The sequence below is a fragment of the Myotis daubentonii genome, chromosome 6 (assembly GCF_963259705.1).
Source record: "Myotis daubentonii chromosome 6, mMyoDau2.1, whole genome shotgun sequence".
Classification (NCBI taxonomy): Eukaryota; Metazoa; Chordata; class Mammalia; order Chiroptera; family Vespertilionidae; genus Myotis; species Myotis daubentonii.
In genome coordinates this window covers 85,734,164-85,754,176 of record NC_081845.1, presented here as the reverse complement: position 1 = coordinate 85,754,176, position 20,013 = coordinate 85,734,164, and the positions used below count along the sequence as shown (strand labels likewise).

Below are 20,013 nucleotides of genomic sequence, written 5' to 3'. Positions count from 1 at the left end.
CTCAGAGCCTGTGGGTGGTGGTGGGTGGACTCTGCTAGCACAGGCATGGGATGGGTGGCAGCTGCAGCTGTGGGTGGCTTTGTTCTGACAACCCAGCTTTTAGGGCTGTGGTGTAGCCTGGCATCAGTGTTCGGGGAATAGGTGAGAAAGGAGCTGCCCCGCCTGGCAGCAGCAACCTTTCCACAACAGCTGACCTCTCTGTTGACCAACCAGAGAGCCTTGTTACATGGGGTCAGTGAGCTGGACTCACTGGGTGGCAAGGTGCTGTACCTCTGCCTGGCATGATTTCCTGGTGGGAGAAAGCCCCCGAGGGCCTGATGCTAAGTCCGGAGGAGCCTTGCCTGCCAGGAGAGTGCAGTGTGTACCCTGGGCATTGCAGCTTGGCATTCCTTCTGTTCTCTCTTTGCAGCTCCGGAGTTGGGCTGCTCACAAATCAAGCTGTCTGTTTATATGGAGTGCCTGGAGGGTGTCTGCCATGAGTCTGTCACTAACCGTGCTAACCAGGAGAGCTGGCTGGTTGGGGAGAAGACACTAACCCTGTGAGTCTGACCTGGGCCAGCTAACCTGCTCTGGGAGTACCACCAGCGGTGCCTCTGACCTCTCTCCCTCCCCGCAGCCTGGCCACCTCCTCCCCCTGGCTTACCTCATGCCGTCTCCTGTTCTCTGGTGCTTATAACTGGGTTCCCTCCATCTTCCCAGTCTCCTTGCTCTGGGTGGGATGTGCCCCCTTCATGGCCAGGGAGGAGGGTTCCCTAGGCACAGCCACCTGCTCATCTGCTAGCCTGCTGCTGGACTTGGCCTCCCCTCAGTCTGTACCATGCCGCCCAGATCTTTCTTAAAACAGAATTGGGTCGAGTTTCTGTTTAATATGCCTGTAGCACCATGGAGTGGGAGCGTGTCCCTCGGTTAGCCTGCTGTTTCTCTTTCCTGCCTCAGAGACAGGTGGAGATTTTCTTTTAGACTGAACCGTTTCCTTCCTTTTTCAAGAGGAGGATTGAATGGTATCCCCATTAGTCTCACGCCAGGGTCATAGTTTAAGATTAGCTGCAAGGTTCTCCTTGGGGTTGGGGAGATTGAAGAAAACTTTGGCCTGGTTGTGAGAAATTCCCTGGGCAGAAGAAGTGGGTACCAGAACCAGGTACCCACCTGAGATGTAGCTCCCATTGGTGACTGTCATTCTGGGAGGTGGAGTGGGTGGAGTTTGACCCCCTCCCCCCAACCCCCACCCCGCCTCCCACAGCTGGAACTTCAGGTGGACTTTAGCCGAGAAGAGCTGGGAAGGGCGCCTTAGCCCAAGGGAGCAGGACTTGCTTTGGATCCCACAGTGGGCCTAGGTGAGGCCCTGGCCTGAGATTGGGAGGCTGGTGAACGGCCCTTTAGGTTTGGAAAGGAGAAGGGGGTTCCCGAGACAACAGGAAGGCTGACTGCTTGGAGCTTCCTGGTGTTATGCACAGGTAACTCTTTATTTTATTTATTTAAAAAAAATATATTTCTTTATTGATTTCAGAGAGGAAGGGAGAAGGAAGAGAGAGAAACATCAATGATGGGAGAGAATCATTGATCGGCTGCCTCCTGCACGCCCCCTACTGGGGGGTGGAGCCCGAAACCCAGGCATGTGCCCTTGGCCAGAATCAACCTGTGACCCTTCAGTCCGCAGGCTGACCTCTATCCACTGAGCCAAGCCGGCTAGGGCCACAGGTAACTCTTTAGACAGACTATGTCTCCTGCCTCTGGAGGCCGTGCAGTATGGGGTAGGCTGGATAGGGAAACTGGAGACCTGCTGGTCCGCACAGTGGTTCTGTACTATTGGGCTGGGAGGGAGAAGGTAGTGAGCTGTCTACTAGTGGGGGGTGGGGGTGGGGGGGTGTAAATGTGAGAGCTGGTAGATGCTACTCAGACGTTTAGGGACCCTGAGTTAGCAAGCTGGAGGGGTTTGTGGCTTGGCTCTGACCAGGAAAGCCAAAGGAAACTGGAGGGGAGGCTTAGTTCAGGGCCACCTCTCACTTGGTTCTTGCATCTTAGGAGAGGGCATGGGGACCACTGTCAAGTGCTGCTTATGATCTTGGGGATATGTTGGCCCTCTCTTTATAGGAGGGGGGTTGGTTTGGTTGGATCATCAGTCGTCTTTAGCCCCTTTGTTCCTGTCTAGTGTTTGCTTGAATGAAGTCAGGTGATAGACTTGAGGTATTTGCTCAGGTGGGGAGCCAGGTGAGCACTGAAGGTCACAGCTCTAGTTTTGAGTCCTCAGGATTACTCTGTGACAGAATAATACCCGCCCATTTTGGCTTTTAAAAACCTGTCAGTCTGTTCCTCTTTGAGCAGGCATGAGGCCAGATCAGGGCCCCAGGCAGCTTGTCCCAAGAGGGTGAGATTGTACTTGCCCAGAGGGGTGGCAGCATGGCTGTCAGAGGGGCAGCAGGGCCAGTCTGGGCACAGACTGGCATCTTCTAGCCGAGTCATCAGCCCAGAACAGAGCCTGCCCAGGCCCCGCTCCATGAGCTGCTGGATGCTTGCCCGCCACGCGCCCAGGATTGCTGAGGGCTTTGCTCATGTATCGCAGGAACAGCTGCATGCCGGAAACTGGGGGCTGGTTGCAAGTGGGAGGGGCACCTGGGGCCGGTGTGGGGAGAGTTGAGCCCCAGCAGCTCTTTTAGGATCCGCTCACCGTGCTGAGGGACTGTTCCGCTGTTCACTGAGCCCCGGGGGAGAGGGCCGTACTCATGCTGGTGGAGCCCCTGCCCAGTCACCTGGTTACAGGGCTGGCCCTTGCAGGGGGGTAGTCTGTATTTCTTGGGCCTCGGTTGGAGGCAGAGGCTGGCTTTCAGGAGCTTGCGGTGCAGCTTTCTCCAGGCTTACAGAGTTCAGAGACTACGTACAGCTGTTAGCTAACAATTAGCTGTTAGCTGAGGACAGTTCTCACAGAGGAGGCGCTAGTTCCTGTGTGATCAGACATGCATGTTTTAGCAGTTGATTGGGAGCTATGGAAGGGCCTGTATTTATTTCTATTATTTTTCTCTTGCTGGATTCCAAGGGAATTAAGGCAGAATACAACAAGGCTAGAGTATGCTAAAGAAGGGCTGGTTTTCCTTTCATTTTAAAAGCAGTAGTGACTGCTGATTTCCGTTAGCCTTTTCTTGGGTGAATTATGAAGAAGAGCTTGAATGATTTTGGTGGTGATGTGGGGCCCTTGGTAATTGAGAAGTTGGGTTCATTGACCCACTTGCTTGATTCAGTGCCAGCTATGAGCAGAAAGGCGTATCATCAGGTTCAGAAATAGTCTGAGCCCAGATAAATGTCGGGGCCATAATTTCCTGACAAGAGCATGGGCGATGGGGGGCGGGGGTGGGGGTGGCAGGCTGCCTTTCCAGGGCAGGGCAGCTGAACTGGGCAGTGAAGTTGTAGAGAAGAACTTGGAACCGGGGGAGACATCTGGTGAGGGAAGGCAGAAGTTTGAAAAGCCAAAGAGCCACACCCATGTTGGATTCAATTCAGTCTCCCTCGCTGGGCCGTGTTGAGGGGGTGGCCTCAGCCCTCAGAGGAGGTGCTTGGACCTCCCTTCTGCACCTTTGACTTTGCCCTGGGCCTTGGGGAAACCCAGAGAAAGGATGGCAGAAGGAAGCGAGAGGGCGTCCTTGGCTCTTGGACGTGCACCTTCCTCTGGTGCCTCCTGTGGGTGTTTGGTGGGAGGAGGAGTAAGGATAGTGGTTTGGAGAGAATCAGGATTCTGAAGAATTTTCTCCAGGAAACGACTCCATCTGCAGCAGCGGTGATCCCTGATCACCGTGAAAGTCCCTGGTCACATACACATACTTCACATCCACACAAAAGGAGCAGGTATGAGTCCCACCTCCTGGTTAAAGAGTGAAGCTTGGCGAAGTTTTTGTCCTTTGATTAAAGGATACTGCTCGGCCAACTTCTGGCACACATTTCTCCTTATATCTGTCTCTGTCTACACTCTCTGCTCAGCTGTTCAGGTTCACAGTGCGGGTTCACTGTGCGTGAGAGTACCATTTCCAATGAAAGCAGACTTTGTTCTCCGGAGGCAGCTAATCATGCCCCATGGGCTGTAATCAGGGAGAAGGTATTTAATACAGGGCAGGTGGCAACAGGCGGCCTGCACTGACTGGCAGATTGCAACATGGCAATTAGGAAGCTATCACCACCACCCCGCCTCCACCCCAGCAGATACGGGGTTGAATCTCTCCTCCAAACTGATTCTGAGTAAGTGCAGAATGAAGACTATGCAGAAGAAGAAGGAGGAGGCTGGTTGGTGGGGGTGGTGAGGGGTGAGGAGAGCTGCTTTTTCTTCTCACCTCACCTCCCTGAGTAGGGAGGAGGGTTTATTGCTGCTCTGGGTATCTCCCTCAGCAGTGCCTGCAGGCCCAGCCCAAGGAGCTTCACACTAAACTGGGCCAGCCAGAGGTTTTATCATCGGCCTCAGCCTTTCTCCCGGAGCACAGCTGTACTCGTACAAACCGAGCATGTGATCTGGTAGCTGCACATCCTTAGTCGTCTGCCCCAGTTCCTTGAGGCTGAGGGAGTTTTGGAGTTAATATTCTTCCCCCATCAACTTGTAGACCTTCCACGGACCATTTTCCAGAGCTGGGCACCGAGAGGCCTGGAGGCTGCTTGCTTGCTCATCGTGGCCCGTGGCCCATTCCGAACGTCCAGCTGTGTTCCCTGGAGTCCTTTTCTCCATGCAGGGCTGGAGACCGCCTTGGGCTGAAACACTGCAAGGCCACCTGGGAACCTCTGGGTGGAGATTGGCCAGTGGAGGCTGTCCCTGGTAGCTGGGCTTTCTGGGGGGTCTGCTCTGCTGCCTTTCAGCTTACCTTTCATCTTCCTCCAGCTTGCGGCTTGGTGTCCCGCTGCTTCTTGTTCTGTCCTCCACACCACCTGGCACCGTTCTCCCCCTGGGTCTGTCCTTCCCTGTGGCGCTTCTAGTCCAGGACAGCGGGCGGCCAGGCCCAGTGTGTTCCTGTTCAGTGCCGGCATCGTGGGCCCCTAGACGCTGAATCTGGGGCACTTAGCGGATCTCAGGAGTTAAAGCGAGGGCTCCGGTATTTATGGACATGGGGCAGGGAGTGGCACAGACTCTCCCTCGTGGACTTACGTTTGGGATACTGCAGGCTCCCTGGTGGGCATTGCCCTCTGTGTTCCCCGTTGGGAGTGGCTCCCCTCTCTGTGACTAACGTGCATGAAAAGAGTCGGCTCTGGCTGGGAGAGAACCAGCCCGTCTCCCCACCATCCGTCCCAGAGTGTCCGTGCCTGCATCTACTCCCCATTTCACTGCCACCCACATCCACTCTGTCTGCCCCCTCAGCAAGCCCGACTGGCTGGCTGCGGAAGCTCCGGGAATATGTGCTGAGGGGCTGGGGCGTGGGGACTGGAGGTCAGGATGAGGCAGGATGGGCTGTGGGATGCGTGGCAATTAGAGTGAGGGCTGCGGAGCGCGGCGTGAGGCTGCTCTCCTTACAGGTAGAATTACCAGATACCTGAGCAGTCAGTGTCCTCCCTGCCCATACGCATGTCCTGGCGCCTCGGGGACAGCGTGGGCATCGGCAGGAACAGGGTAGGGAAGGAAAGCAGCAGCTGAGAATAGAGGAGGGTCCGTAAAGGGGCCTGCAGGGAAAGAGGGGCTACCCAGCTGACTGGGGATCAGATGGGAGCTGGGGCCTGGATTCTCCATAGAAAAGGAGAGAAGGCAGAGGCCAGCACAGGAGCCTCCCCTGGGTTTTGTAGAATCTCTTTGGCTGCGTGTAACACTTGCTCCTGTGTTTCTGGCTCTACACACCTTCCCAGCTCAAACACACACCTCCACTTCCACCCCCTGTGTATCGGAATCCAGGTACCCAGGCTGGTTTGGGCTGCCCGGCCTCTCCCCCAGGCCATAGGAACTCTCCCCCTGGGGCCCTCTGGAGGGGTAGCCCTGGGGGACCTGTGGGGGTGACTTGTCTGCTCCCCACAGCCCAGGAATGTACTGTCCCTTCAGGCCCGCCCGGATTCCTGTGCAGGGAGTCAGCTCGGCACAGCATGCTGCTTGTGCCCTGTGGGGACACGTTCTGCTTCACCATCAAAGGGGTGGGGGTGGGCGGCTCGTGCCTGCTGTCACACCCCAGCTCCCCGAGAACCCCAGGCCAGAGACCAAGCTGTTCAGACAGAGGAGGAGGCCACTCCTGCTTCCCCGCCCTCCCTACACCCTCACCTTCTCCCTGCCTCAGGCCCTGTTGGAATGTGACAAGAGTCATGGCCAGGGCATGTCCCAACAGCAGGAACACACGCTCTAGCCCCGAGCTCTGTTTAGGTGAAGGCAGCAGGAAGATTGTTTATGCCCAGAAGGCCACCTAAGGTTGCTGCCTCCGCTGGTCCCTGTGGTGGCTGCTGCCCCCCTGCTGCAGCCTAGTTTATTACAGATGGGGGCAGAGCTCAGAACCCCAAGAACTTGGAGGGGACCACAGGTGACTCCGTCCCGCCACCGGGGGCAGATGAGAAAGCCTTATCCAGGGAGGAAGGGCCACACAGTGAGTCAGCATCACTGAGCCTGGGACCCCAGCCTCTCAGCTCCCCAGACTCGGGTGTCTACGCCAGGGTTTCTCAGCCGTGGCACTGTCAACATTGTGTGTTGATCATTCTTTCTCGTGGGGGTGTCCCGTGCATCACGGAATGTTTAGCAGCAGCCCTGGCCTCTACCCACTACATGCCAATGGCACCCACTCCTGTTGTGATAACCAGAAATATCTTCAGACATTTGCCAGATACCTGAGGAGGGGGCGAGGGGGGACCAAAGTCACCCTGTTTGAGAACCATCATTGCTCTAAACTGCTGCCTTTTTTAGATTTCCTCTCCTGTGCCTTCCCCTCCTCATCACAGAGTCTGTTTACCATGGTGTACACGGAGGTAGCCTTTGGGTTCCTTCTGGAGACTGCTAGGAGCCTTCTTTCCAGCAGCTTCTTACATCTCTACGAGGCTTTTCCCTGGTATTCTCTTGTGCAGCCCATGTTCTCCAAACCTCTTAGTTGTTTGCAGATGCTGAGAGATGAACAGGACAGATGTGGGGTAGGAGAGGGACAGGACAGGGACAGGCCTATTTCAGAATTGGGCATGTGTGTAAGCCACGACCATGAACAATACTCAGACACGCATGACTCTTCATAGAGCAGGCAGGAGCCCGGTGCTCCTACTCCTCTCCCACCTCCACGCTGCCCCCTCAGACCCTGTCCCATGGCTTTCCTGCCTGCTCTCCCTGGGGTGCCTTCCAGGTCCCAGACTGGGCAGGTGGCCGGTGGCACTGACAGGCGGCTGACACCTGGTTTCCACTTTCTTCCCTTCTCCGGTTTCAGGAGCTTTTGGCAAGAGGAAGTGGAGGGGCCGTGGGATGCGGAGAGCCGAGGGCTAACGCGCGGACAGCGGACCAGAGCAAGCTGCTGACAGACAGACAGACGGTATGTCCTGGTGAGGCCTGCACCCCCACGTGGCTCTCTCCTGGGGAGGCTGGCAGGTGAGGGGCAGGCAGGTGGCGCCTCTTGTCCGGGGGCTGGTGAAAGGAGACTGATGGAGGCTAGTGGGGCTTGGTCTTCAGGACCCTGTCAAGCTCAGAGACCCGCTGAGGAGCCTGGGTTGGGTGAATATCCTCAAAACCTTACTTTCTGGTTACAGTTACTTTATTTTGCAGTTACATTTTTTAAGGTAACGTTTAGTAACCATTGCCTAAGTGCCAGGTGCTGCTCTCAGTGCTTTACCCAACCTCACAGTAACCCTGTGAGACCAGTGCTGCTCTCAGCGCTTTACCCAACCTCACAGTAACCCTGTGAGACCAGTGCTGCTCTTGCCCCATTTCAGAGCAGAGGGAGCTGATACGTGTGGAGGGCAGTTTTCCCTTCGAGGCCTCCTTCTGAGCCCACACAGGACGGGGTGGCAGCCTTCACACTCGCCGCCCACTCCTCGGGCAAGTGCATTCTTCCTGGTGCCCAGGCCCCAGGTCTTGCCTTTCCCACCCCTCTGTCCCCCTTGGACCCATGCCCCCCTCAGCACTCCCCTGACTCCTTGGGCGCTGACACACCAGCACCCAGCCCTTCTAGTGACCCCAGCCATGCCCGAGCCTGTGGGCCTGCCTGGTGGCTCCTACCTTTGTTCCCCTCACCGTCCTCTTCCTCAGTCCCGAGGCCACTTGCCCTCATTTCTGAGGCTCCTCCTCCCTGGCTTCTCCTCAGCAGGTCGAGGAGCCCTCGCCTCCCAGAATGACCAGCGCGGCCCCTGCTAAGAAGCCCTACCGCAAGGCACCGCCCGAGCATCGGGAGCTGCGGCTGGAAGCTCCTGGGTCCCAGCCTGAGCAGCAGGTCAGCAAGACTGGCACCCCCACTTTGCCTGGCAGAGGTGGGCCTCTGAAGCTGGCCGTCTGGCTGACTTCTCCCGCCTGAGGGGACTCTGGCCCCCTGAGTTGGGGCGAGAGTATGGCATTGCTGGTGGGGGCAGTGGGGGCTCCTAGAGGCCAGCCATGAGCACATGTCCGCATGTCAGGAAGCCTCGGAGTCTTGGTAGCTCTGCAGAAATGACCCCACACATGCAGTATTGCTCTCTCTACGAGAGGCAGCCCCCCAGACTGAGGGGCCCTAACCTGCTGGAGGCTGGGACTCGTCCTCCACTGGTGGGGGAGAGCCGTCAACCTGAAGCCCCTCGGGGGGCTGTGGGGAGGCGATGCTCCAGCTCCTCCCACCAGACCAGCTGTTCCTCACTGTCCCCGAAGCCAGGCCCTTCCCCCAGCTTTACGTCAGCTCACGTTTGTTAAAGACATCGGTTATCCTCCCTTATTAAGCTCACTAACAGGAGGAAACCAGTTGGTGGTGGTTTATTCTCCTTGCTACCGGTTTCCGCCTGTGGCAATGCATGGAGTGCACTTACAGAATATGAGTGTGTCAGCACATGCTGAGCATCAGGGCACCATGGCCGCCTTGGTCAGAGTCAGGGCAGAGATGCCGTGACTGGCCCATTTCAGCGCAGAGAACAGTGAACAAACAGGCCAGGTATTGTGCTGGGTGCCCTGGTTTTGTGGACGAGGACCCCAGGCTCACTGAGGTTAATATAACCAGCCTGTGGTAGAAACGGATCGACTCCAGGTGTTAGTGGCTCCAAAGTCCACGGACTGGGCCACCCACCGCACTTTCCTGACCCCGACTGGCGTTTGAAGCAGTCAGTTTTCTTTGGAGTGACATTTCCCTCTTGCCACAGCACGTGCCTGTTCAGCGCTGTGTCTGGCTGAGCCCTGGCTCTTGGGCTGTGACCAACATAGGGATTTTGGGAGGGTGGGGTAGGAAGTTACAAGCAAGGAGAGACGCTACACTCCTCTTAGTCAGGATGACCCTAGTGGTTCTCCTTCTCTCATGCACTTGCTCCTCTCAAGCCTTTGTGAGGGCCTGGCTCTGCGTGATGGTCAGAGCTCGGGACCTCAGCTGGGTTTCTTCACTTCCCTGGAAGGTCTCTGCCCCGCCTGCAGGGCTCAGGGTCCTGGGGAACAGCTGAGAGGCTCTTTCCCTGGGAGAGGTGTCATGGGCACCAGGGCTTATTTGCAACTGGCTCTAGGCCTAAGAGGGATTGGAGCTGGTGAGGGTTGGAAGGGGTTCTTGAGTCTTCTAGTTGGCATGGGAAAGTGATCTAGGCTTGTCTGGGCATTACTGGATTGCCTCCATCTCTACAGGACACTCACTGCAGCCCACTTCTGCTGTGAGAGTCTTTGGGCTTCAGAAATGGCCCTTCCCAGGGCTTTCTGGAGGGTGGGCCTAGCAGGAGGCCTGTGGCCTAGAGCTGAGCCTCAAGCTTCTGTTCTTTTGTGCCCAGGAGTCCCTGACTGATGCAGAGAGGATGAAGTGAGTATCTGCTGCCCGAGAGCCTGCCCTGCCTCAGCTCTGTCCCCTTAGCTCCGGGCGAGGCTGGTGGTGTAGTTGGGCTTTTCCTTGGATTAGGTAGAGGTAAATGTTGGGTTGGGGGGGGTGGTTTAGGGACCCTGGGAGGAGGCTTGGTGTGGATATTCCTTTGAAAAAACAGGTTTGTTCCATGGGCTGCAAGAGAACCTGGAATCAAGGAGGGGATGGCTCTGAGGGCTTGCTCTTGCCAGCAAGCTCTTCCCCAGCGCCTGGCCCTTCTGTGCCAGCTGCCTCCCTGGAGCCCTTCCTGTCAGCCATGTGAGGCCTCTGGAGAGGGGGCAGTGCTGGGCTGGATTTCCAGGAGATTAATAATGGAGCAGGCTGGTAGTGCAGTGGGGAAACTGGAGCTGGGGGCTTGGTGGCTGGCGGGCTTGGGCTGTAACCAGAGACAGACTTAGAATCCCCCCACCCAATTCTGTCTTCTCATTCTTCTCCAGTGAGGGGGAGGGTGGGGGGACGACCATCTACTATCCCCTCTGCCTCCCCCACTCTCCAAGCCAGGCTGTGTTCTCTGGGCCAGAAAGGCTGAGGTCCAAGAGTCCCCTGCCCCTAGTTGCCTGTCTTCATGTCATCCCTACTTCCTCCCTGACCAGCCTGGGGCTCCAGGGCTGGCCCTTCCATCTCTAATGCCCCTTTGCCCTTGACTCCTTCCCTGCCAGGCTGTTGCAGCAGGAGAATGAAGAGCTTCGCAGGCGCCTGGCCTTGGCCACCAGGCGCACCGAGGCCCTGGAGCGCGAGCTGGAAATTGGGCAGGACTGCCTGGAGCTGGAACTGGGCCAGAGCCGTGAGGAACTGGACAAATTTAAGGACAAGTTCCGCAGGTATGGGAACAAGGGACTAGGACACACATGCACACATCTCCCCATCATTGGGGATTAGCTGGAAGAGGCCTCATCTGATTCTGGTGAAAAAACTGAAGTTCGGGGAGGAGAATGACTTGCCCAAGATCCCTCATGAAGGAGAGGCTGAACAGGGCCTGAAGAACAGGACCTTGACCCAGGGGCCTGCCTTGTATTCCTCTACAGGCTGCAGAACAGCTACACAGCTTCCCAGAGGACCAACCAGGAGCTGGAGGACAAGCTGCACACGCTGGTAACCTGTCCAAGAGGGCAGTCTGGCTGGCACTGTGCTCACAGCATAGCAGGGGGCTAGGACTTGCCAAGGGAATGCCTTTCTGCCCAGGGGCTTGGGGAGGGAAGCGGGGGCAGTGGTGGGGAGGGGACCGCAGTGTGCTCTGCAAGTCAGGACTGTCTTAATGCTCACACTGTTTCTCTTCTCTCCTCGTCTTCCCCTCATGCTGCCACCGTTGCTGCTGCACTCTCCTCTCAGGCCTCTCTTAGCCACAGCTGGATTTTTGCAGTTGCGTCTGAGTTGTGTGTTTTCTCCCTTGCCCCGGCCTCCTCCTCAGTGGAGATCTGGGATTGCCGGGCCCTGGTCATTTCCCTCTGCCCAGTCCTGTTCTCTTCCTTATGTGAGGCCTGTTCAGTAGTCAGTGCCTCCTTCCTAGGGGACAGCTGGGAGCCTGCTCCTGGCCTAGGCAGAGGTACTGATTGATGTCACTACTGAGCACACAGCCCTCGGCTGCACTGGCAGCAAGCCCAAGCCTTTCGGGGGAAGGGGCCGTCGACGCAGCCTGTGACCTGAAGATCAGAAGGCTGCTTTGGAGCCGGCAGCTCCCTTCCAGCTCATCTAGATAATCTCACAGCCACCCCCACCCCCCCACTCCCCAGCTGCCACCCAGCCTCCTCCCTCCTCCCTCTTCCTAGCCTGATCCTGGAAACACCCATATACATAGGCTTCAGTGCCTGGGTTTGCCCGGTTCTCACCTCTCAGGTACAGCCCCTTGCCTGGTGTGTAGCGTTCCCTAAAGGGATGGGCAGCCTCTTACACTGCTGGGCCCAGGTCATGCTCAGAAAGCCCAGCCCCACAGTCAGCCCGGAGAACAGGAGAGTGTCTGGGCTCCTTCTGTCTGTCCATTGTCTGTCTCTATTCCATCCGCCTTGGCTGCCCTAGCACTTGTGGCTTCCTGTGTCTGGGGCTGGGAGGAGGGAAGGGGAGGAAGGGCTGGCTGGGGCGTGGACTGGGTTCACCACAAGTCTCGTGCTTCAGATCAAGAAGGCTGAGATGGATAGGAAGACACTGGACTGGGAGATTGTAGAGCTGACCAACAAGCTGCTGGATGCCAAGAACACCATCAACAAGCTGGAGGAGCTCAACGTATGTGCACTTCCCGGGCCTTCCTTGCCTGTGGCCGGCTACTCCTGGCCCAGCCCTGCTCCCTGGGGCAGGGCTGGACTCTGAGCCACATTTGTATCTGCAGGAGCGGTACCGGCTGGACTGCAACCTGGCTGTGCAGCTCCTCAAGTGCAACAAATCCCACTTCCGTAACCACAAGTTTGCTGATGTGAGTGCAATACCTGCCCCAACAGTGTCAGTCCAGCCTTTTTAAGACTCTTCTAACTCCAGTTTCTACATCTCTCTCCATCCCCTTGCTTTTCACTACCCCTTGCTTTTCACTACCCCTTTCTGCTTTGCCTAAATGTCTCCTCGCAAGCCAGTCAACTCTGCCACTGGTTGGTATCCTTATGCTGTCACTGGCCCATCACTAGGGCTGAGGGTTGGCCTGTTGGTATTTTTGGAACAGAGACAGGGAGAGAGGGACTCAGTTTCAGGATCCCATGCAGGAAGGAGGGGTGGCCAGAGCTATCAGCCATAAGAATATTTAGAGAGTATTAGGCCCAACTGATCCCCTGACCCCAAAGGACAAACTCTAGACCCAAGACCCTCAGGCCCAAGGTTGATGGGGCCGACAAGCAGTGGGACATTCCCAAGGCTGTCGGTCAGTACGGAGCCTCAAACTTACGTCTGGTTTGGGCAGAAGCTACTGCTAAGATGGGAAAGATAGAAGTTCGAGAGCACGTGGGCCTTAGCATCAGTTCTGGGTTCAGATCCTGCTGGTGTTAATCAAAAGCTTCAAGTTATTTTAGCCCCAATGAGCCTGTTTATGTGTTAAATGAGGATGTACCTGGGCGTGCTGCAAGCACAGGAGACAGCAGAGTGCCAAGCACACCGTGGTGCTTGCATGCGGCAGCCGTGTTTTGCCATGATTCAGCCTGTCTTAGGTTGGGATCATTCATGTCTCTCTTCTCTTCTGTTCCTTTACCCCAGCTACCCTGTGAGCTACAGGACATGGTTCGGAAACATCTGCACAGTGGTCAAGAGGCTGCCAGCCCGGACCCTGCCCCCAGCCTGGCACCAGGGGCTGTGGTACCCACCTCGGTCATTGCCCGCGTGTTGGAGAAGCCAGAGTCTCTATTGCTCAATTCGGTCCAGTCAGGCAGTGCTGGGCGCCCCTTGGCTGAGGATGTCTTTGTGCATGTAGACATGAGTGAGGGTGCCCCAGGTGATCTAGCCAGTCCCCCAGTCCCTGGCAGCCCCACCCCTCAACCCAATGGGGAGTGCCACTCTCTGAGCACTGCTGGGGGCTCCCCAGATGAGGAGGTGCCTCTGCCGGCCTTTGAGAAGCTAAGCCCCTACCCCACCCCATCTCCACCACACCCTCTGTATCCTGGCCGAAAGGTAATAGAGTTCTCTGAGGATAAGGTGCGAATCCCCCGCAATAGCCCCCTGCCCAACTGCACGTATGCTACCCGCCAGGCCATTTCCCTGAGTCTGGTGGAGGAGGGGAGTGAGCGTGGCCGTCCTAGCCCAGTGCCCAGCAGCCCTGCCTCCGCCCAGGCTTCACCCCACCACCAGCCCAGCCCAGCCCCCCCAGTACTCAGCGCCCCAGCCAGCTCTGCCAGCTCTGAGGAGGACCTGCTGGCCAGCTGGCAGCGGGCGTTTGTTGACCGCACTCCACCGGCCGCTGTGGCCCGGTGCACAGCTTATGGACGGGATGCGCTCCCCGAGCTGCAGCGCCAGTTTGCTCTGAGCCCCGCGGACAGAGAGGAGGAGGTTCAGGCACCTTCTTCCCCAGCTGGTGAGAGTGGGCTTTTGCTGCCAACAGAACCCAACTCTGGCCTTCCCAGGGAGGAAGATGAGGAAGAGCTGAATCTGCCCATCAGCCCTGAGGAGGAACAGCAGAGCCTGCTGCCCCGTGATCCTGGCACAGAGACAGGGCCTGGTACTTCCCACACTGAGGGCAGGCCCTGGGCACTCCCCGGCCCCAGCCGGCCCCAGCGCAGCCCCAAGAGGATGGGGGTACACCACCTACACCGCAAGGACAGCCTGACCCAGGCCCAGGAGCAGGGCAATCTGCTCAATTAAGGCCCCTGCTTGCCTTCCTGCCACTGCTGCACTGGGACTGCAAGGAGACCTGATCCCTGCAGCTCATTGTCCTCTCCCCAGCCAAGCCCTTGAACTCCCGTCCCTCTAGGCCCGCACAGCTCTGTTCCTTGTGCGGGGAGGGCCAGGTGGGGGCCACACCAGGCCTTTCAGCTGCATTGACTGACTGGCACCAGCTTGCCTCATGGTTTTCCCCTTCTTGAAATATTTATTCTCCAAAGGTAACATGCAGCCAGGGCTCAAGGTCTTTCTTCAAATCAGTCCAGCCCAAATCGGGCTGTTCTGGGGAGCCGAGCGGCTTATCACATCAGTGTTCATCCTCCATCTTCCTCTCATAGCCATGAGGTGTTGCGTTGTTTTGTTTTTTGATGAGGGGGTGTTATTGGGATTATTAACCTCTAATTCCTATTTTCTATTAACCTTTCTATTTTTTACCTGTTTCCCTCTCCCCCAGAATCCCTTGCACAGCCATTGCCTTTAAGGGGCCTGGCACAGCGCACCCTCCGGGGTGGGAGAGGGCTGACTCAGGGCTCTCCTCAGCTGTTCCCTCTGGAAGGGAGTGGAGGGCGGGTCTCGGGCCTCCAGCTGGGCTCTAGATGAGGCCTGGCTCCCCTCCTAATCTTGGCTCTAGACTGTTACTCCCAGCTTTGGGAAATTTTCACATTGATGATTTTAAAATTAAATAAAACTATTTTACTGTTATGGACTAATTTGTCTATTACTGACGGGTCTGCTCCCCATCCTTGAGTATTCCCAGTCCCTGTGATGTCCTACTTTTTGCTGGTGATTCTCCCTTGCCCCACTCTGCCTGGGCCTTCCCTGGGCACAGAGCATCAGGCAGTGGGAGAGGGTGTACCTTAGTAACCTTGATGGGGCCCCTGTGTCTCCCCTTGAGGTAGAGTCCAGCCCAGCTCTGGAGGTAAGCTCTTTACCTTAGTTATATTGTTATAGGGCCTGTGTGAGGTGTCACCTAGCAGTGCAAGGTCTGAGTCAGACTAGTTTGAGACTTGGGGCCAGGGGATGCTTGGCTGTGGGGTGGCACTGCCCCCTAGAGGTGCCTAATGGTAATGCCACTTCCTCCCCTACTGCCAGCTCCAAGTGACCACAGCCATACACCAGGTTGTAGAGTTCATAAAAATCTCTTCCGAGCCAGCGGGCTGCAGCCAGAGCTGCCAAGTCCAGAGCCATTGCCTTGCGTTCGAGTGCCCCCAAGGCTGGTGCTCATTCACAGCTTCCAAAGCCTCCCATCACGCTGCCAGGAGCTGCCAGAGCCCCAGGCAACCCCCTCCCTCCCAAGCCCCAGGGCCTGACCCTGGTATCGGGCAAGGTGCGGGGACAGAGGCGGATGTAGTAATGTGTGGAAGCCCAAGTGGAGAGTCACATCTCGGTCTCAGCCAACAGACTGTCCCCTAGTCCTGACGTCATTAGCACCATCTGAGAGCTGGGATCTGTGGAAGGCAAGAGGGGTGTTCAGACCACCATCTGTTCCTGCAATGGGGACTGTAAGTAGGAAGAAAGTGGCCCAGGTTTCCACACCCATCCTCCCGGGTCCCAAGCCTCTTCAGACTTGGCTCCCATCAACCCACAAGGCTCTTACCGCTGGGGCACATCCAGGAACTGCTTCCCCTCGGCTGGGCGGCAGGCTCCCGCCCCCTCTCTCCTTCCTGGGTGTGACCAGGCCCTCCTGCCACCTCCTCCTCCTCTTCTCCCTCAGAAAGGAGGTCACAGATCTGCTGCTGCAGCTCTGGGCTGATGCTGTTCTCAGCCAATACCAGGCTCCGCAAAGCTGTGGGGTAATTCTCTACCATGTCCAGCAGGGTCTGGGGTAGAGAAGAGTATGGAAAAGAAGAAACTCGGTTAAGGTGGCTTCCTTGACTCCAGCCTGCCACCCCTTCGTTAAGTCCACAGACCCCTGGCTAACTCCCCCTCCCCCACCCCCAGGCCTTCCCCACACATGAAGAAGTCTCACCTGAGCAGACTGGTTGGTGAGCCCTGTGCTCTCCAAGTCTAGGACCTCTAAGGTGCGACTGGAGGCCACAGCCACAGCCAGCATCCCTGCCACATGATCACCTTGGGAGACAGCATGCACACACACATACTCATCTACATTCATGCACAGCCCTGCTAACCCTTCCCCCCAGACAGCTTCCCCATCGCCCTAACAACCTTAGGTCCCACCCCCAGGCCAGGAAACGCTGACAATTGGTAGGTAGCCAGGAGCAGAGCATTGTGATTGGTGAGTGAATGCATGAAGCGAGCTGGAAGTGGTGATGGATGCTTTGATCTACCTGTTGGTCATCTATCTGGTCCTCCACACAGGTGGCTCCTCTGCTACCTCCCAGACCCCCCTCCATTTTCCCTTCCCCAGTGTGGGGGTTACCGTGGCAACCGCTGGTCCCAGGCTCTTGGATGGGGGGTGGGGTGGTGAGAATCTAAGGAAGTTTTCTGGAGCCTCACCCAGGGGGTTGTAGTCCAAATTGAGGACGCGGACCTGGGAGCTGTGGGCCACGGCAATGGCAAGGCGGCTCCAGCCCTTAGGGGTGATGTCAGGGTTGGCACTCAGCGTTAACTCCTTCAGACCTGGGCAACATCGCAAGGAGAAGCCAGGATGGGAAAGTGTCAGGCCCTCTTTAAGCTCCTACCCTGCCCTAGATCTCTGGGGTGTCCCTAGTGGCTGGGAGGCACCCCACCCCCACCACAGAACTCCAGTGCCTGTTAGAGACCCGGCCCTCCCTGCCCACCAGAACTGGATTTCAGATTCTACACCCTGTTCAACCCCTAACCCTCCTCCTTCCTGAAAATATTTAAAATACATTCTCACCCACACTGTCAGAGCCCTCCGCTCTGGGCCGGGGCCCCTGCCCTCTGCATTTAGCTTTTCATCAAGGCCACACCAGCCCCTGCCCTTAGCAGGGCCCTGCTCACCAGACTTGGCCCCGTCTGGGGGGAGGAGGCCACAGATGAGGTTGATGGCTTCATCACCCAGCATGCAGTCCCCCAGGTCCAGAGCCACAAGGGCAGGATGGAGGGTCAGGGCTGGGTTCAGCAAGGCCAACCCCGCATCTGTCAGGGGGCTCCCATGCAGGCTGGGGGGTGAGACCAGAGAGCAGAGGTTACAGTCGTCAGCCCTATCTGTGGGGGAAGAGGTGAGCCCCGAGGAGAGGAGGGCACTCAGGCCTCGGCACTGAGGCGAGGCTTTGGGAAGGGGGAGAAAGGAAATTCCAGGCTCTAGACTCTAGTCTAGAGAGGAACGCAGGTAGATGGTTTCCTGGGACCCAGGACAGAGGGCAGAGAAGGGGGTGGGGTGGTTTAGGGCGCCTCGGTAGGAGGATGTCGGGCAGTGTTCCTTTTGGGGGACTGAGGAGCTGCCCCCAGAAGTCAATGCGGTGACTCGGTGAGAGGTGCACGTGCCCCCCCAGGAAGGGGTGGGTATTCCACCTGCTTTGGGGTGAGGCTGCGGGTGCTGGTTCCGGAGGAGGGATGTGCCGGGAGGGTGGAGGCAGAGGGAGAGGGCGGTGTGTCAGGGGAAAGAGGGAGGCGGCACCGAGAGGCTCAGGAAGGTGCGCGGAGGAAGGGGCGGCAGGCAGTGCGAGGAGGAACCCCTTTCGGGACAGCACACTCACAAGAGGGACTGGATGGAGCGGTTGGTCCGCAGCGCCTCCGCCAGCTGCTTGATGCGGCTGGGGCTGGACACGACGCCCAGGTTAAGGTTGAGCTGCGCCAGGGACGTGGCCCCGGCGAGGGCCCGGCAGATGCGACCGAAGTCGCGGTCGCAGAGGCGGCAGCCGCGCAGGGAGAGCAGGCGCACGGCGTTGTCGCGCAGGCCGCGGCAGATGTCCCGCACCTCGGCGCCCGACAACGGCCCCCCTGAAATCTGGATGGAGCTGGGCAGCATCGTACCCACGGCTGGACCTCCAGTGCCGGGGCCGGGGCCCAGGCCGCGGGCGAGGCTGGTAGGGCCCCGGGCGCGGCCGGGGCTCAGGTCGGGGCCCGGGCTGGGGTCGCGGCCGGAGCGGGCGCAGCGGCGGCGGCAGAGGCGCAGGAGGCTGCGGAGGTGGCGGCGGCGGCGGGGGAGGCGGCGAGGAGCGCCGGGGCCCGGGGCGGAGCCGGTCGGGGCGGCGGAGGCGCCGAGGTCGCCCGGCGGGGCGGACCGCGCCGTCCGTGCCTCGGCTGTGGGCCGGGACGCGCGATCGGCGGCCGCCCGGGCGCTGCTGCGCGCTTGTCCTCGTCTCTAGCGGTTGCGGCGGCCGCTAAGGGGCCTCGGCTTAGGACGCGCGGGACCGGTCACCGCTCGGAGTCCGCATCCACTCCCTCCCTCCCTCCAGCCCGGCTCCTCCTACCGCGGCCGCAGGGAGAGCCCGAAGCGGGCCAGCGGGCAGCCGGCAGCGGGCGACGGGCGATGGGCGACGGGCGACGGGCGATGGGCGACCGGCGACCGGCGACCGGCTGCAGCTCGAGCTTCGGCTCCTGCGCCGAAGCGGGCGGCGAGTTCCCATGGCAACGATCGCGTCACCGCCGCTCGCCACGCCCCTCGCCCCGCCCTTGCCCGGCCCAAGCCTGGCGGGCCCACGAGGTCAGTGCGCGCCGGCTGGTTCCGAACGGTGGGGCCGCTCGTCCCTTCGGCTTCGGTCGCGCACGGGGCGCGGGGCCCGGCTACAGGTAGAAAATAGGTGTCAGGGTGGAGGCCTGCGACCGACAGGGGTGGGGAGGGAATGGGGGCACGTGACATGGAGATGGCTGGTGTTTGAGACCATAAACGGGTTCTTTTGCCTATTCTGCCGTCGTTCCCCATTCCTAAAGATCAGACCCTGAGCTCATATTGTTCGTATTGTGGCCAAAAAAATATATCATTAAGACGCATGTTAAGGTTTAGTACTAAAATGGCCAGAATGGTCAAAAAACAATTGCCAGCTGCTGTGAGTTTTTAGGAGCAACCGGAGAGGGGGGTGTGTGAACAGAGAGAGAGAGAAAGAGAGAAGGAACGCTGACTCCTCTAGGGTTTGTGTGTGTCTACGTTACTCAGAACCGAGCTTTGCCCCGTGAGCCAGACAAAAGGAAGTGGACCATCTCAGCTCATGCAAAGTTCTTCTGTTGAAAGTGTCTCTCCCTTTTTTGTGCTAATCCACATTTCCCCCCCCCCCCCCCCCACTTAGGGTTCCCAAGGTTGAGCCATTGGAGAGGGGTGTGGCTGTTAAAAACCCTCCCATTCTGAATTCCCACACAGTTTATAACAACAGCAGGGGCCACATTGTCTTGTATGACTCGGCAGCTCAAACTGTCCTCGGACTGCATCAGTTCGCCTTGCCAGACTGAAAGGTCCTTGACACCAAAGACCAACTTTCCGGCTTCCTTTATACCCTTTACAGTAGCTTTATTTCATAGATTGGTCAAATGGGGAGAGGAGATAAAGTGGCGTGGCTGAGAACAAACAGATGATCCACTGGAACCAAACATGGCAATCATGAGTGACATTCATTTCCAGCTCGCGGGGGCTGGAGCTGGGAAGCAAGGCAGACCTCACCTCCCATGCAGAATTTAAGGAGCGCCGAAAAAACTCAGTAATCAAGATGAGTAATATTTTAATGCAGTATTTAAAAATTAATGCGGCCCTAGCCGGTTTGGCTCAGTGGATAGAGCGTCAGCCTGCAGACTGTAGGGTCCCAGGTTCGATTCTGGTCAAGGGCACATGCCTGGGTTTCGGGCTCGATCCCCAGTGGGGGGGTGTGCAGGAGGCAGCCAATCAATGATTCTCTCTCTCATCATTGATGTTTCTATCTCTCTCTCCCTCTCCCTCTCTGAAATCCATAAAAAA

The 20,013-nt window shown here is 57.9% G+C and overlaps 2 protein-coding genes and 1 long non-coding RNA gene across 7 annotated transcripts; 1 reads left to right on the top strand and 2 right to left on the bottom strand.

The window, feature by feature from the left end:
- Positions 1 to 1,628: 1,628 nt before the first annotated feature.
- On the bottom strand, positions 1,629 to 8,214 carry LOC132237294 (uncharacterized). The gene is made up of 3 exons (XR_009453503.1): positions 7,794 to 8,214; positions 4,833 to 7,744; positions 1,629 to 4,064 (listed from the first exon to the last, which is right to left on the bottom strand). It is a non-coding gene; the product is annotated as an uncharacterized LOC132237294 (long non-coding RNA).
- Positions 8,215 to 8,219: 5 nt separating this feature from the next.
- Positions 8,220 to 14,907, top strand: TJAP1 (tight junction associated protein 1). 3 transcript variants are annotated; one of them, XM_059701592.1, is made up of 8 exons: positions 8,220 to 8,336; positions 9,832 to 9,860; positions 10,577 to 10,738; positions 10,943 to 11,009; positions 11,247 to 11,276; positions 12,027 to 12,134; positions 12,238 to 12,321; positions 13,086 to 14,907. In XM_059701592.1, the coding sequence occupies exons 1-8, from the start codon at positions 8,238 to 8,240 to the stop codon at positions 14,181 to 14,183; spliced, it is 1,677 nt and encodes a 558-aa protein (XP_059557575.1). In that variant the 5' UTR covers positions 8,220 to 8,237; the 3' UTR covers positions 14,184 to 14,907. The 3 variants fall into 3 exon arrangements, with proteins under 3 accessions (XP_059557575.1, XP_059557577.1, XP_059557578.1); XM_059701595.1 differs by having other exon boundaries at positions 8,253 to 8,373; XM_059701594.1 differs by lacking the exon at positions 11,247 to 11,276.
- Positions 14,908 to 15,321: 414 nt separating this feature from the next.
- Positions 15,322 to 18,767, bottom strand: LRRC73 (leucine rich repeat containing 73). Of its 3 annotated transcripts, none has more exons than XM_059701596.1 (6): positions 17,825 to 18,727; positions 17,127 to 17,287; positions 16,659 to 16,781; positions 16,171 to 16,271; positions 15,799 to 16,021; positions 15,322 to 15,649 (listed from the first exon to the last, which is right to left on the bottom strand). In XM_059701596.1, exons 1-6 carry the CDS (start codon positions 18,094 to 18,096, stop codon positions 15,579 to 15,581), a joined length of 951 nt encoding a protein of 316 aa, XP_059557579.1. In that variant the 5' UTR covers positions 18,097 to 18,727; the 3' UTR covers positions 15,322 to 15,578. The 3 variants fall into 3 exon arrangements, with proteins under 3 accessions (XP_059557579.1, XP_059557581.1, XP_059557580.1); XM_059701598.1 differs by having other exon boundaries at positions 17,127 to 17,333; positions 17,825 to 17,951; XM_059701597.1 differs by lacking the exon at positions 16,659 to 16,781 and having other exon boundaries at positions 17,825 to 18,767.
- Positions 18,768 to 20,013: the final 1,246 nt, after the last annotated feature.

Excerpts from the sequence above, each read along its gene's own strand:
- TJAP1 (XM_059701592.1), top strand. The coding sequence starts at position 8,238 with ATGACCAGCGCGGCCCCTGCTAAGAAGCCCTACCGCAAGGCACCGCCC. Across the intron at positions 11,277-12,026 it reads GCCACAGCTGGATTTTTGCA|ATCAAGAAGGCTGAGATGGA; the intron begins GTTGCGTCTGAG and ends CTCGTGCTTCAG. Across the intron at positions 12,322-13,085 it reads GTAACCACAAGTTTGCTGAT|CTACCCTGTGAGCTACAGGA; the intron begins GTGAGTGCAATA and ends CCTTTACCCCAG.
- LRRC73 (XM_059701596.1), bottom strand. The coding sequence starts at position 18,096 with ATGCTGCCCAGCTCCATCCAGATTTCAGGGGGGCCGTTGTCGGGCGCC. Across the intron at positions 17,288-17,824 it reads CGCTCCATCCAGTCCCTCTT|CCTGCATGGGAGCCCCCTGA; the intron begins GTGAGTGTGCTG and ends CTCACCCCCCAG. Across the intron at positions 16,272-16,658 it reads TTTGGACTACAACCCCCTGG|GTGATCATGTGGCAGGGATG; the intron begins GTGAGGCTCCAG and ends CTGTCTCCCAAG.